The 16,377-nt window shown below is 40.8% G+C and overlaps 1 protein-coding gene across 2 annotated transcripts; it reads left to right on the top strand.

Moving 5' to 3' along the window:
• The first annotated feature begins 8,406 nt into the window (after positions 1–8,406).
• LOC139407718 (probable G-protein coupled receptor 132) lies at positions 8,407–16,150 on the top strand. 2 transcript variants are annotated; one of them, XM_071151567.1, is made up of 2 exons: positions 8,407–8,681; positions 12,780–16,150. In XM_071151567.1, exons 1-2 carry the CDS (start codon positions 8,639–8,641, stop codon positions 13,856–13,858), a joined length of 1,122 nt encoding a protein of 373 aa, XP_071007668.1. In that variant the 5' UTR covers positions 8,407–8,638; the 3' UTR covers positions 13,859–16,150. The 2 variants fall into 2 exon arrangements, with proteins under 2 accessions (XP_071007668.1, XP_071007669.1); XM_071151568.1 differs by lacking the exon at positions 8,407–8,681 and adding an exon at positions 12,018–12,039 and having other exon boundaries at positions 12,780–16,144.
• Positions 16,151–16,377: the final 227 nt, after the last annotated feature.

The raw sequence follows: 16,377 nt of genomic DNA, 5'->3' as shown, positions 1-16,377 counted from the left end.
GTGTCTCCCCCCAACCCCTCTTTTACGCTGCTGCTACTCCCTGTTAATCTTATATGTATAGTTACTTTAATTATACATTCATGTACATACTACCTCAATTGGCCCGACCAACCAGTGCTCCCACACATTGGCTAATCGGGCTATATGCATTGTGTCCCGCCACCCGCCACCCACCACCCGCCAACCCCTCTTTTTACGCTACTGCTACTCTCTGTTCATTATATATGCATAGTCACTTTAACCATACCTACGAGTACATACTACCTCAATAAACCTGACAAACGGGTATCTGTATATAGCCTTGCTACTCTTATTTTCAAATGTCTTTTTACTGTTGTTTTATTTCTTTACTTACCTACACACATACCTTTTTTTTCGCACTATTGGTTAGAGCCTGTAAGTGAGCATTTCACTGCACACGTGACAAATAAACTTTGATTTGATTTTGATTTGAATCTCATATGTTTCCTCTGTGGTTCTCTCTGCAACAGTGATAGATCTGCCCATCATTTGTTGTTCTTTGAGCGGTCCTTTGAGTTGCATTATTTTGTTGTTTCTGAAGTTGCTTTGTGGCAGATATGTTTTGTCAAAGTTGGCATTGTGTGGCTGGAAATGTTGCTCTGAATTTGCTCATTTAAAACGGGCAAATAAGACAAAGTGAGCTAGTCACATCATGCAGTACAAAAATGTACTTGTCTGTCCATCTCTTGGAACGTTGAGTTCTTGAATCGACTGTATCCTTCTCTGGTGGTTGTTCGTTTATAACTGTCACCTTGTTCTCCAGCTCTTCTCCTACATTTTCATTGTCAATAGATTTTTGTTTCTTTTTTACATTAAGTCGATCCATGTCGACCAGACTGCAAAATTAGCTAGTAGCAAACTGATGTGTCGATCGCTGTAGCTGAGCAGTTGTGCTCTATTTCAGCAAACATTCTATTTCGGCCTTTCTGTTCAACAGCTGCGCTACATTGCCATCTATCTGTCGTCCAGGGAACAATAGATATATTCAATGAAGTGATTCAGGCCTGCATTAAACACATTAAATTGTATCATTGTTATACATTATGAATGGAAAATGGGAAAATCATCGCGAGCCGCAAATTAAGGGCTCGCAGGCCGCGCAATGAGTACTACTGATGTAGAACAACTTGTGTCAGAAAAGGAATCGCATCAGCATTCTTTTTTGCATTTATATCTGTTACATTCCTGGTAGTGTTGCTTCTGATAGATATTATAATAATATCAGAAATACTTTATTTATAGTTGCATGTCTGTACTTCCTTACATTTAATCAATGATGATGCCATCTCTAAGTTTTAATGAGGAAAAATAGACAAATTGCAACAGAACTCTGTGTTGGGGGTAATAATTACTTACAGTAATATATTTAAGCAATAAGGCCAGAGGGGGTGTGGTATATGGCCAATATACCACAAACCCCCAAGGTGACTTATTGCTATTATAAGCTGGTTACCAATGTAATTAGAGCAGTACAAGTAAATGTTTTGTCATACTCGTGCTATACGGTCTGCTATACCAAGGCTTTCAGCCAATCAGCATTCAGGGCTCGAACCACCCAGTTTATAATTAAGCAATAATGCACGAGGGGGCATGGTATATGGCCAATATACCATGGCTAAAGGCTATTCTTATGCACGATGCAACACATCGTGCCTGGATACAGCCCTTAGCTGTGGTATATTAGCCTTATATCACAAACCGCAGAGGTGTCTTATTGCTATTTTAAACTGGTTACCATTGTAATTAGAGCAGTAAAAATGTAATTTTTGTCATACCCGTGGTATACGGTCTGATATACCATGGCTGTCAGCCAATCAGCATTCAGGGCTCGAACCACCCAGTTTATAATATAGCAATTTATTACTTTTATGAGTAACGGAGTAACATAACAAGTTACTGCCTTCAAGTATTGTAATCTTATACAGTTACTTTTTTAAGTAAGCTGTACATTACTTTCAGAAGCATATATCTATATATTTTTTAGAGCATTGTCTCATGCTAACAGAATTCATGCTGTACCCTAACCTGTACCCTAACCTATTTCCAATAGGTTATTGCATGATTTTTAATGAAAAGCGTGCCCAAATTAAACTGCCTGCTACTCAGAAGATAGGAAGATAGGATATGGATAGAAAATGGATAGAAAACACTCTACAGTTTCCAAAACTGTTAAAATAATGTCTGTGAGTATAACAGAACTGATATGGCAGGCGAAAACCAGCGGAAAATCCAACCAGGAAGTACTATTATCTTGAAAGGCTGTTTTTCCATTGAAAGCCTATCCACCATACAAAGACTTAGGACCCAGTTCACGAGCTCTGTGGCTTCCTCTTCCCTCTAAAAAATGAGGGAGGCCAGTGGAAATGTCCAGACATCAGCCATGCGCCTGATCGGGAATGCGCCTTTCTTGTTTCTCCTTTCCTATTGACAAAGCTTTTGTCCGGTTGAAATATTATTGATTATTTATGACAAAAACAACCGGAGGATTGATTTAAAACATTGTTTGGCATGTTTCTACTAACTTTTAATGTACTTATTTTACTTTTCGTCTGGACTTAGTGCACTTAGTGCCTTAAGCATTCGAATTACTGGACAAAACGCGCAAACAAAAAGGTTTTTAGTCATAAAGAGGGACATTATCGAACAAAATGAACAATTATTGTCTATCATGGAGACCTGGGAGTGCCACCAGATGAAGATCATCAAAGGTAAGTGATTAATTTGAATGATATTTCTGTCTTTTGTGACACTCCTTGGCTGGAAAATGGCTGTATGGATTTCTGTGGCTAGGTGCTGACCTAACATAATCGCAAAGTGTGCTTTCTCCATAAAGCCTTTTTTAAATCTGACACAGCCGTTGCGTTAAGGAGAAGTTTATCTTTATTCGTATGTTTAACACTTGTATCGTTTAGTATTTCTGTAATTTGATGTGGCTCTCTGCACTTTCACCGGATGTTTGTTTGAGACAATGCATTTCTGAACTTAACGCGCCAATGTAAACTGAGATTTTTGGATATAAATATGAACTTTATCGAACAAAACATACATGTATTGTGTAACATGAAGTCCTATGAGTGCCATCTGATGAAGATCATCAAAGGTTCGTGATTAATTGAATCGCTATTTCTGACTTGTGAGCCATCTCCTTGGCTGGAAAATGGCTATATGGGTTTCTGTGACTATGTATTGACCTAACATAATCACATGGTGTGCTTTCGCAGTGAAGCCTTTTTGAAATCGTACACTGTGGTTGGATTTACAAGAAGTTTATCTTTAAAATAGTGGATAATACTTGTATGTTTGAGGAATTTTAATTATGGGATTTCTGTTGTTTTGCAATTTCACTGGCTGTTGTCGAGGTGGGACGCTAGCATCTAAAAATATTTATAGAGCTGTTATCTTCCTAATAAACTCTTAAAGACCTAGTAATATTTTACATCAATAGCAGTCAACAACAATCATCATCTTAATTCAGTCTCATCTGAAAGTTTTACATTATTTTATCTGCACAAACTCTGGCTAACAAGTTGAATCAGCAATACAAAATTGTGTTTAATTATTTATTTACTAAATACCTAACTAATCACTCAGAATTACACATACATACAATTAATCATACCTTGATTACAAATTACATCATAAAATAAAATGTCCCTAGAGGGTGGAACAGATATGAAAGCTTGTTACACAAAAGAAAAGGGGCTGGGTCGAGTGAAGGAGCGGGAAGACTGAGGAACAAAGGGAATAAGCTGGGCTATCGTAAATACAGTATCTATTGCATTCTAAATTACCACCCATTTGGAAAAGGAAAATGCAATAAATATTTACTCTGAGCTGCGCCATGTTATTTGATGGGATGTTGATGGAATATTCTTGTCACACCCTGACCATAGTTTACTTTGTATATTTCTATGTTACATGTCTAGTTTGTCTAGTTCTATGTTCGGCCTGATATGGTTCTCAATCAGAGGCAGGTGTTCGTCATTGTCTCTGATTGGGAACCATATTTAGGTAGCCTGGGTTTCACTGTGTGTTTGTGGGTGATTGTTCCTGTCTATGTGTTTTCACCAGATAGGCTGTTTAGGTTTTCGTTACTTTCATTACGTTCTTTATTTTGTAGTGTTTGTATTGATTCGTGTTTTACGTTTGTTTATTAAAACATGGATCGCAATCGACACGCTGCATTTTGGTCCGATCCTTGTTCTACCTCTTCATCAGAGGAGGAGATAGAAGAAAACCGTTACAATTCTCTTAATCCACAGAACTTGAAACATGACTGTTATTGCAATGTTCTCATTTAACGAGTATAGAACGTTAATATCTGATAACATGGTAACCACATTCTGGGTAAGTTCTATTTGACATTAAGGGAATGGTCTCTTGGAAATATTCCTTGCACTTAACAGGAACAGTACTATGAAAATGTTAGTTAATGACCTAATGAGACTCTTAAGGGAAGGTTCTCTAAAGTTGTTGGAATGTTTGTTAGCTGGTTACTCTATTTGTGGAACGACCCACATTCTGTTTATTGTTATGTAACGTGATTGATTGATTGGTGGTTATTTTTCTGAAGGACCAGCAGCAGTTGATTTTGTACTGGGGAAACGTGGAAGGGTTTGCCTGAGGACAAGAAGATCGGAGGAAATCCTCAGTAACTCGGTAAAATAGGCTCTAGGGTGAAATTTCCCCTAGGTACAGATCTAGGATCGGCTTCCCCTCCCCCAATCCAAACCTGAACCATTAGTGGGAAAAATGCTAAAGTAAAGCAGTATTGTGTCTATGGGCAACTTCACCCTACAGTCATCTATAGTCATCATCACAGGTTGGCCTCAGTCACATGATCTGAGAGCTTTTCTATTACCAACCATGGACTGCCTCTAGCGCAACACTTACAGATCACACTAGAGTTTACTAATCAGCTACACATAAAAACCTGAATTAGTTAAATCAGTGGTACGAGTAACTGATTTAGAGGAAAGTCAGAGTCAATGACCACTGAGTTACGTTGAAGGGCAGACATGCGTGCAGGCTTTTGTTCCAGCCTAGAACTAATACACCCAATTCGGTTAATTACAGTCTTGATCTGTAGTCCGAATTAGGTGGTATAGGGTGAAGCTGGGCGGTACAGCCTGTACATATAGTGACTCTACTGACGGAATGAGGTCAATATCCTCCCAGGATACCCGGGCCAGGTCGATTCGAAAGGCCTGCTCGCTGAAGTGTTTTAGGGAGCGTTTGACAGTGATGAGGGGTTTTGTTTGACCGCAATCCCATTACGGATGCAGGCAATGAGGCAGTGATCGCTGAGACCTTGGTTGAAAACAGCAGAGGTGTATTTAGAGGGCAGGTTGGTTATGATGATATCTATGAGGGTGCCCATGTTTACGGATTTGGGGATGTACCTGGTAGGTTCATTGATAATTTGTGTGAGATTGAGGGCATCAAGTTTAGATTTTAGGATTGTGTTAAGCATGTCCCAGTTTAGGTCACCTAGCAGCACGAGCTCGGAAGATAGATGGGGGACAATCAATTCACATATGGTGTCCAGGGCACAGCTGGGGGCAAAGGGTGGTCTATAGCAAGTGGCAACAGTGAGAGACTTATTTTTAAAAGTAGAAGCTCGAATTGTTTGGGTACAGACCTGGATAGTAAGACAAAACTCTACAGGCTATCACTGCAGTAGATTGCAACTCCGCCCCCTTTGGCAGTTCTATTTTGTCGGAAAATGTCGGATGGATGGAAATTTCAGGGTTTTTGGTGGTCTTCTTAAGCCAGGATTCAGACACGGCTAGGACATCCGGGTTGGCAGAGTGTGCTAAATCAGTGAATTAAACAAACTTAGGGAGGAGGCTTCTAATGTTAACATGCATGATACCAAGGCTTTTACAGTTACAGAAGTCAACAAATGAGAGCACCTGGGAAATGGGAGTGGAGCTAGGCACTGCAGGGCCTGGATTAACCTCTACATCACCAGAGGAACAGAGGAGGAGTAGGATAAGTGTACAGCTAAAGGCTATAAGAACTGGTTGTCTATTACTTTCAGAACTGAGAGTAAAATAAGCAGGTTTCTGGGTGCGATAGAATAGATTCAAGGCATAATGTACAGACAAAGTTATGGTAGGATGTGAATACAGTGGAGGTAAGCCTAGGCATTGAGTGATGATGAAAGAGATATTGTCTCTAGAAACATGTAAACCAGCTGATGTCACCGCATGTGTGGCAGGTGGAACTAAAGGGTTGGCTAAGGCATATTGAGCAGGGCTAGAGGCTCGACAGTGAAATAAGACAATAATCACTAACCAGAACAGCAATGGACAAGGCATATTGACATTAGGGAGAGGCATGCGTAGTCGAGTGATCATAGGGGTCCAGTGAGTAGTTCGGCTGGCTGGAGACGCGACGATTCAGACAGCTAGCAGGCCGGGGTTAGCAAGCTGGCAGAAGAGCCTTAGAGGGACGTCACAACGGAGGAAGTCTGTTATGGCCTCCTCATGCAGAGCCTCCTGCGGTTACGTCGATAGACCAGTCTTGATGGATTAGTAAGGTTCCGTTTAGCAAAGGGTTCCAGTCCAGTTGGCAAAATAGGTATAGTGGCTCAAGAAATTGGCCAATGGATCTCTTCAGGTATCAGTCCCGCAGCTAGCGGGCTAGCAGATGGGCATTCAGGGGACGTCGCGACAGATGGGCCTGTTGGAGAAAAAAAAACTTGGGCAGATTAGTCAGTAGTCCAGTCGTAATGGATAAGCAGGGCTTCGTGTAGTAAAAGGGGTCCATGCCAATTGGCAAAATAGGTATAGTGGCCCAAGAAATTGGCCAATGAACCTATTCAGCTAACAGTCCGATATGCTTTAGACAGCTGAATAACCCCCCTCGGGCAGATTATGTCGGTAGTCCAGTCGTGAAGGAGCTCCGTACCGGCAGTAAAAGGGGTCCGGGCCAATTGGCAAAATAGGTATTGTTTTTTATTTATTTTCATTTCACCTTTATTTAATTAACTAGGTAGGCTAGTTGAGAACAAGTTCTCATTTGCAACTGCGACCTGGCCAAGATAAAGCAAAGCAGTTCGACACATACAACAACACAGAGTTACACATGGAATAAACAAACATACAATCAATAATACAGTAGGCCCAGAGTGGCTGATGGACCTCTTCAGCTAGCCGGGAGATGGGGCTAGCTCCAGGCTAATTGGTGCTTGCTTCGGGACAGAGACGTTAGCCAGGAGTAGCCACTCGGATTGCAGCTAGCTAGCTGTGATGATCCAGGTGAAAAGGTTTAGAGCTTGTGGTAGGAATCTGGGGATATGGAGAGAAAATAGGTCCGGTATGCTATGGTTTGAATTGCGTTGTGCAAACTAACGAGAGTTTTCCGAGCTAAAGGTTAGCTGATGACCGCTAGCAGTGGTTAGCTGACTACTAGCTAGTAGCTAGTGAGCTGGCTAGTTTCTGTTGGGGGATTCCAGTTCAGAAGTAAAGAAAAATACCTGAGAAAAAACAGATCCACACCACATTGGGTGAGGCGGGTTGCAGGAGAGTATTTTGAAGTTGAGGTTTAGAAAAATATTTAAAAGATTTGCGAAGAAAAATATATAAAAAGATATATACATGGGACACGACAAGACGACGACAAAGACGTCTGACTGCTACGCCATCTTGGAATGGAATGTAAGTTATTTGGATTGAGAATTCTTTCTCCTTTTATTCTTTCAGTTCCTCTAGAGCTTTTGAAAACATGTCTCTGTGCTGTCTTATTTTTGGCCATGTTTTTGTGCAATTTTATCTAGGTTTTTAGGCTGCAAGTATGTTCAGGGGTGGGGCAAGTTCAGAACAACACATGCAGTGATCCCACTAACCATTGCCATAGTCTATTTAATTACTTAAACAATATCCTTCGGCATTGTCTAAATGCTAACACTAATGCATGTCCTTCTGTTTTTACACAGAAGACTAAGTAAAGAACATCAACACACATTTCAGAGCAGTTAGCTCAGATATGGCTCCTGGTGTTGGCTCTAACATATTGTGCAATGGCTTGCACTTTTTAATCATTAACCATTGAGTAAATGATACCAGGTTTTGTTTTACAAATTGAGCTCTGAAACCAACCGAAATTCAAATAGTTAACTTTACTAGTCTGTTATCAGTGGAGTTTATTGTCTGTAGGCTATTCACTTTTGCAGCTCAGTTGCATGTAGCCCGATTCATTTATTGTAGGGTTATTTTTTTGTTGTTGTTTAAAACGAAATGTTGGATTAATTCAATAGCCACATATGTACACTATTAATTTATATTGTAGAGATTTGTTAAATAAAGCCAGATTGTCAAGCAGGTAAAATAAATGTAGTTGTATACAGCGCAAAAAAATATTGCATGTGCTTATGCATGTCTTTTTCAATAAGTAATTGCAATTTATGAGGAGGTGGTAGCCAGAGTTCACTGGAGCAATAAATTAATCATTGTCTGTCACTTGATATTACTATATCAAACCACGTGACACTTGAGAGCGCGAGGACTAGGACCTCCCTGTGCGCGTAGGTGGACGTGCAGACAGCTTTTTAACGGTTTCTGAATGGAGCATGTATGAAGATGGAACAAGCATCTCTTGCAGACAGCAATGAATGAACACTTTTTACAGATTTCAAGAGACGATACAGCTAAACGGTGAGTTTATCTGACAAATGTTGATACGTGTGATGGTGATAATTGTAACTTTTAGGAAATGATTGATTTAACATCAGCTCTGGTCCAGGTCGTTAGTGCGCGTTCCTTCGCAGTGCAGGTCACCTCAGTCACTGGTAGTCACGAGCAATAGTCAGTCATTCATCTATGGGTGGGTGGTTGAGAACTCAGTTGGGGGTCTGCTGCATTAGCTGTTATTGTTGTAGCCGATATTGGGTAATTTTACCCATACATGGAAATGAAATAAAATAGTGAGTATTGGTGGTTAGCCTGCTTTCTTATATTTTTTTTAGTATTAGAAAGCAATTGTGATTATACATTCTAGGCGGCTATTCAGTATTAAGTGCCCAATAAAATAAGCAAGCATAACGTAGCTGTTCAGCTTGCCACCTTGTTGATTTAGTGTGTTATTTGTTATTGGAAACAAAGGGATTATCAATATGTAATGACTATATGTCATTGTAAGTTTAATTGAAATTGTCTGGCAATGCCTTGTCTGTTTTTGTTCCAAAATCACAGCTGAAATCTAAAATAGTCAAATATTTTTCATCAGTCAGGTTGTTGTTGTAACCTTGTAGTGCATGTTGTTTATAAAAATACACGTTGACTTGTTGACATTTGATGCCGAGTAATGTGACACTAATTCTGTCCAGAGGGAAGGAATGCTACTGAAAAAGGCCACGACACGCAAACTCGGCCAGTTATATCTTAACCCTATTCTCATAATCACGTGTGTCCCATCCCGTACACTGGCTAGCCTAGATACAATGTAGATCTACACGACCCACATGTCTCCCATTCAAAGTATCAAGTGAGTTGAAAGAGGCCCTGAGACCTCCTCTCCCCAAATATGTCCGGAGCACCGAGATTAACGGGTGTGAAATGAGCGTGCATCCCTCTCACTTATGGCAGGCGATACATTGAGAAAATGTTACTTTTTCTCCGAAAGTAATCGTGTCCTCCTTAACCGTTGATGTGTGTCAGGAAACAGAGCATGTAACACAATGAAGACAAAGCCTTACAGCAGGCCGAGTAACCCCGCTTTCTTTCAATATCGATCCAAAGTGTCTATCTAGTGGGGATTCTATTTCAGCGCACAAGCTTGGTTTCAGAGATAATAAATATATATGCATTGTTCAGTATATATATATATATATATATATCTAATGTCAATGCACTGACTGAACCAATGTCATGGTCCATTGTTCAGTAGAAGCTATACAGCCTGGGCTATGAATTCCGAATGGTAAATTTCATGTAAAATTAATATACATTACTTGTAGTACTGTATTAATGATTCAAATGTACATTTGTCTAATCTACAGTACCAGCTCCTTGTCTCACTTGCCAGGCAAGTGAGCTCCCTGAGGCTTGTTTTTCCAATTCTGTAGTGATCCATTCATTAAGCCATCTTATTTTAAATGTAACTGGGAAATGAACAATCACTTATTTAAGCATCGATATTGAACAGCCACAGATGAGTGTTGCTCTTGTTCGCTGTGATTGTACCGGTCACAAGTAAAATGGTAAAACAAGGCTTCTTGACCTATACTCATTTCTGAAGTGATTATATTATTTTATCAAGTAAAGACTGTTTCAAGTAAAAACTGTGTTGAACCATTTCTCCTCAGCACATCACAGGGACTGTCAGCTGTGTGACTGCAGGGTTAATTAAACCTGACATTTTCAGTAAAAAAAAAACACAAGCTAGATGTAAGACTCTCTTTGCCTTGGCTTAGGGTGAAGTTGAATTAAATCACTCCTTTGACTCAGGTCACTCAACAATTAAAATGCCTGAACTGGTTATCACCAGTTGGCTAGTATGTTGTTCAAAAATATCCTAATTCATCATGTCCTCATTCATTGATTAATTGCAAAACCTCCTCCAATCTCAGTAATTTGTAGGTATAAATCTTCATTAGATTTCAGATTTATTCTAATCTAATATATTTGATGACTATGATATCTATCATTCACATGTCATCAGTGTTAAGTGGTGCACTTGTTTTTCCATCTACAGCATTTCCCCTCCTTTCTCCTCTGAGATGTGTGATGAATTTTTCAGGAGATGCCTTGTTAAGCTTGGGGGCTTGGATAAGAGGCGGAAGCAAGGGCGAGAGAGAACTGGTGGGGGTGGGTTCTGGTTTAGAGTTGTTGTTTTGCTGTGAGTGGTTAAAAGCTGGCCGTAGCCTACACCTCACACCGTTAGAGCTCTGTTGTGTGTGTGGTTAGATTTCTGTTGTGGTCTTTCTTTTCAGGCACAGATGTTGCTAAGAAAAGAGGGGATGAAAAGGTTAAATAATACAATTATACTGATCAAAAATATAAATGCAACATGTTAAGTGTTGGTCCCACTTTTCATTAGCTGAAATAAAAGATCCCAGAAATGTTCCATATGCACAAAAAGCTTATTTCTCTCACATTTTGTGCACACATGGGTTTACATCCCTGTTAGTATTTCTCCTTTGCCAAGATAATCCATCCACCTGACAGGTTTGGCATATCAAGAAGTTGGTTCAACAGCATGGTCATTACATAGGTGTACCTTGTGCTGGGGACAAAAAAGTGCACTATAATGTGCAGTTTTGTCACACAACACAATGCCACAGAAGTCTCAAGTTTTGAAAGAGCATGCAATTGGCATGCTGACTGCAGGAATGTCCACCAGAGTGTTATGTTCATATCGACCGGCCACACAAATGCAGACCACGTGTAACCATACCAGCCCAGTACCTTCACATCGGGCTTTGGGTCTGGCTCCTCACTGGGTGGTCCTGGCTCTCAAGTTTGTGGGCCTATTCCCTCCCAGGCCCAGCCATGCTGCTCCCCTGCCAAGTCATGTGAAATCAATATAGGGCTTAATTTATTTATTTTCATTAATTGATTTCCTTATATGAACTGTAACTCAGTAAAGTCGTTGACATTTTTGTTCAGTATAGAAGAATGAGCAGTGTTACAAGTATTAGAAAAACTATTTCTGAGAGGAGGGAGAGAAATACTCTAGGGCGGTGTTACAATTAGGTCTAGATATAGCTTTATTTGGAAAGCAATTTCTGAAAGGACACCATTTCTCTCAGAAAGTATGAGGCAATCCCCAGAAAGAGAAGTATAGGGCTACAGTGGAAACAGCCCCTAACGTTAAAGTAAAGAACAAACCGTGAGGAAGCCAGACATCTAAAGGGGCAGTCCAGTACTGTCTCCCTTTACAAACCTAGGGTTGTGTTCACACAACGGAAAACGAAAATGAGCGCTTCTGTTCGAGGTCCCTCTTTTGTTTCAGTGCGTTCTCTTCCATTTTCTTCCATTCTTCCACTCTGGTCAAGAATAGAATGTCATCGAGGTTAGTTAACAGAAAGTAGGTTTCAGTTGAGATACATCAACCACGGTCAATATTTTAGCCTCTGACGGAGTTGTGGTATTGCTTGTTTACCGTGTTGTCTTTGGTTGCTTGCTAATTGTTTATCAGCAAAGAAGAGCTTTAACATGCAAACAATTCAACATGCTAAGTGCAATGTTTTCTGAATATTCCTTGACAACTCACATGCACATTTTCATAAAGCCGAGGGCTGACTATAAACCATGTTGCCACATTTGGACAGTCGCACATAATCATGCATGTGACCCACAATGCATATGACTCAGCCTCTGTATCCTTGAGCAACTTACTCATTGGTCCTTTAGTGGCCCCTAAGGGAGGGTTAAATGGCCTTTCCTGTGAATACAGAGGGTAATTATGTGTATGTCTCTGTATGTGTATGTAAGTTAGGTAAAGTCTATCACATTAACAGAAGACAAAGACCAAAAAAAAGCTTTGAAATAAACCATTAAAACTCTAATTGTGATCAATATTAAAATACCTTTATTAAGTTGCCTTACAACCAAAGGCCATCTATAAGCATGATTTGTTCTGCAGATATCCAACCAATATGAATAACCTGGAAATGTCTCTGGAAATAGGGTCAGCAAATAGAGTGATTTAGAGTTAATCTTGTGATTTCCTCATTTGTATTTACATACATTTTGGCATCCTGAAATGGGAAATGTGACTTCTTATTTCCCCTCTCTCTCTTTACCCTTCAGACACCATGCATGACCCGACTGTGACTCAGACCAGCGTGGCTGCCATCAACTGGAGCACTGATGCTCCCCCGTGCACCCCGAACTACGAAGAGGACCGCGTGCCCCTGGTGGTGCTTTACAGTGTAGTGCTGGTCATCGGGCTGCCTGCCAATATCGTTACTGTCTACCTGACCTTCCTCCAGGTGCGCCGCAAAAATGTCCTGGGCATCTACCTGTTGAGTCTATCCGTGTGTGACCTTATGTACCTCTGCACCCTGCCCATGTGGGCCAACTACGTGAACGCGGGCCACCAATGGCGCTGGAGCTCCATGGCCTGCAAGGTGACAGGCTATTTCTTCTTCAACAACATGTACATCAGCATCTTCCTGCTGTGCTGCGTCTCCAGTGACAGATACGTGGCCGTGGTCTACGCCGTGGAGTCGCGCGGCCTTCGGCGACAGAGACTGGCGGTTGCAGTTACCGTGGCCATCGTCTTGGTGGTGTTCGTGGGCCACGTGCCGGTGTTTACCATGCCAGAGGGCGATGCGGCAGAGGGGCAGCGGCGCTGCTTCGAGCCAGGCAAGGGCACGTCCACTGTGACAGGTTTCAACTATGCCCGCTTCATCATTGGCTTCCTGTTCCCCCTGGTTGTGCTTGTGGTCACTAACCGTGCCATCCTGGCCAACGTGCAGGCTAGCACAGGGCTAAGGCAGTGCCAGAAGGAGCGGGTGCGCTACTTGGCGTTCGCCGTGGTGGTCCTCTTCCTGGTGTGCTTCGCGCCATACCATGTCATTCTGCTGCTGCGTGCGGTCACCTTCCACTTCCCCGAGCTGCAGAATTGCCATTTCCAGGAAAGCCTCTATACCCCTTACACTATTTCCCTGGGCCTGTCCACCTTCAACAGCGCCATCAACCCCATCCTCTATGTGCTTTCCAGCGACAACATCCGCAAGGAGCTACGTCGCGGCATTGCAGGCCTCCGCGGGCGAGCCACCCTGCGGTCACGTTCCACCGACAGCAGCCAGCACAAGATGCACAACTCCAAGAACTCATCAGAAGTGGCGGCCGCCACACAAGAGGGGGAAAAGCATGGTCGTTGATGGCAGAGGAAGGTTAGGGGTTCGATGTACAGTATGTATGCTCAAACTATGGGAGCCAGAGGGATATGCAGGTGTGACTACTGAAGGAACCCTGGACTGGTGATTTGCAGGTACTCTGGAATATTAAACAGAATCAGCATAGAGCCAGGTGGAACCCCAAACATAGCAAGAGCAATGGGGGACGATGTAATCCATCTATCCCAGAATCTGACTAAAATCTTAAATGATATCATTGAAACGGTTCAAGCAGGGGCATTGTCTCCTTATTGATGGCATCATTCTAACAAGACTCGCAGTTGCCAGGAGCCATCTATCTAACAGCAAATGTTGCAAAGTTTGATAAGAGAATGACGGCACAAACAGCACAAACCATCATTCTGTTATCCAACTTTGCACCTGCACTGTTTATCAAGTAAATGTGTTTTTGTCAAATTTTCTGTGGAAATTGTTTGACGCACTCATTGTGCATAGAGTTGTATGGTTTGTTTAACTTTGCAGTCATTGGTTTTTGTTTGACATACATTTTTAAAGTGAAAGATCTGAGTGTCTCTGTGAACTGGCGTTGTTAGCATTCCTTAGTTTCATATGGATGGATCTGAGTTCAGCCAGCAAGTTGGTTCAGCCAGCAAGCAGACACTAACTAGCTAGCAAATTTTCGTGCACATTACGATTTTCATAAACACACCTTAGATAGATGTAGAATTAGGAAAAAACGTCAATATTAGCTACAGATTTATCGTTTTTGGTAAGACTAACTCTGACTCTTTTGAGGATGAAAGGGGGTTCAGTAGACGATGTCACCTTGGTAACATTTTCGAATGTTAGGACAGCATATTGTAGCCTAACGCCTTGTTAGCTATCCCTGATTGTTTGCGAGTTAGTTACACAGGGCCTTGATTCCCAGAGCCTTTGTAGCATTGAATCAATTGAGTTGTATTTTGCGACTAGGCTACTGTTTCTGTGACAGCATGTGCGTAATGATGTGCACTATCTGTGCATTATTATTGGGTAAACATAATAAGCAGTCTCAATTGCCTATTGCAGCCATAGGAGGTAAAATCTCTCTAGGAGCTGATCCGTCGTCAGTATTGTGGAATAATTCTAATGCCAAGGTATTGAATGGAGAAAGCTGATCCGAGAACAGTGCTGCTTTTCTTTGGATCCTATCAGTATCGACACATGGTCTAACAACGCACTTAGAAAACGTCCTCTCTGCGTGTTTGTTTGGAAAACACTAAACAGGTTGTAAAGAAAGGTTCATCTGGTACGATCGTCGTAATGCTTAAAGGCCCAGTGCAGTCAAAAACATGATTTGTATATATTTCCACACCATGAAGTTGGAATAATACTGTGAAATTATTCTGGTACCCTTTAATGTTAGAGCTGTTTGAAAAGTTTGCCTGAAGTGTCTGTCTATTTGGGTGGGATGGAGTTTTGGTCTGCCTGGTGACATCACCAGGCGGTGACCACTCCCAGACAGTCCTAGCAGAATTCTTGCTTGAGACATTGCTCTTTGCTAAAAAGCTATGTTTTTTTGTTTCTTTTGGACCATTTTAACTGAAAACAATCACATTAGGATACTTAATTGATACCCAGAAATGATTTAATATTGAGATTTTAAAAAATGGCTGCATTGGACCTTTAAGGTACATCACAGCTGGGAAACGAGGCCCTGATCTGAGACATTAACGTTAAATTCATTTCTGCGCCATGTTTTGCTCTTCATCCCCAGATTAAGGATTTGCCAATGTTTTGACAAACTCAGCAGTTATTTGTGTCCATATGAAAGACAAGTTTGAAACGTGCCTCTCTGCTGCTAATGTAGGAGTGAGAAGCTTCTACAAAACTGTCTATTACTGAAGCTTTTCTATTAAATAATGTGTTTTCCTTTGGAGGAACAGTATTTGTTAAGTAAATTGTGCAAAAGCTAATCCAATATGTTATGTTGCAATACATAGATATTGTGTTTCACAGTAGATGCATAGATCTACATCATGTTCTTAAACTTTAATCAAGTGTATTTTGAAAACAAGAACAATTGTAGTATTCGTCATGTTTTAGGTGTTAAGTGTTTTGTAACAATGTAAATATAAGTGAAGACATAATCTTCATATAACCTTTTATAGCCGCAATATAACATTTTATATACTTTGGTGTTTTTCCTCCTATATTGCAGACCATTGTAAAAGTTTGTAAAAAAGCAAAAGTTTGTTCTTTTTATTAGAAAATTGCACTTCTTGAATATTATTTATACTGTTTCTGAACATTTTTAAGTAAACATTTGAAGTAAAATGTCTCATTTCAGTTTCATTATTGAAGTGGATGTACATATTAATCTTTCTATTACTGGTGAGGAGTTTCACACTAAAAGGGTAACACATAAAATAGCACCAAAAAAAGCATTCCTGCGCTAATACACTGTCAGATTTTTTAGTTGGCACTCTTTCGTGAGATGGAAAAAACTCTGTTAGTGTCACAAATTATCTTACATCTCTGAACGTGCAGCTGAAAGTGTGTTT

Source organism: Oncorhynchus clarkii, chromosome 4 (genome assembly GCF_045791955.1).
Source record: "Oncorhynchus clarkii lewisi isolate Uvic-CL-2024 chromosome 4, UVic_Ocla_1.0, whole genome shotgun sequence".
NCBI lineage: Eukaryota > Metazoa > Chordata > Actinopteri > Salmoniformes > Salmonidae > Oncorhynchus > Oncorhynchus clarkii.
Note: the sequence above shows the minus strand (reverse complement) of the source record. Positions and strands in the feature narration are given on the sequence as shown.

Coding starts and splice junctions, on each gene's coding strand:
- LOC139407718 (XM_071151567.1), top strand. CDS start 8,639: ATGAACACTTTTTACAGATTTCAAGAGACGATACAGCTAAACG. Junction 8,682..12,779: donor AGAGACGATACAGCTAAACG/GTGAGTTTATCT, acceptor TTTACCCTTCAG/ACACCATGCATGACCCGACT.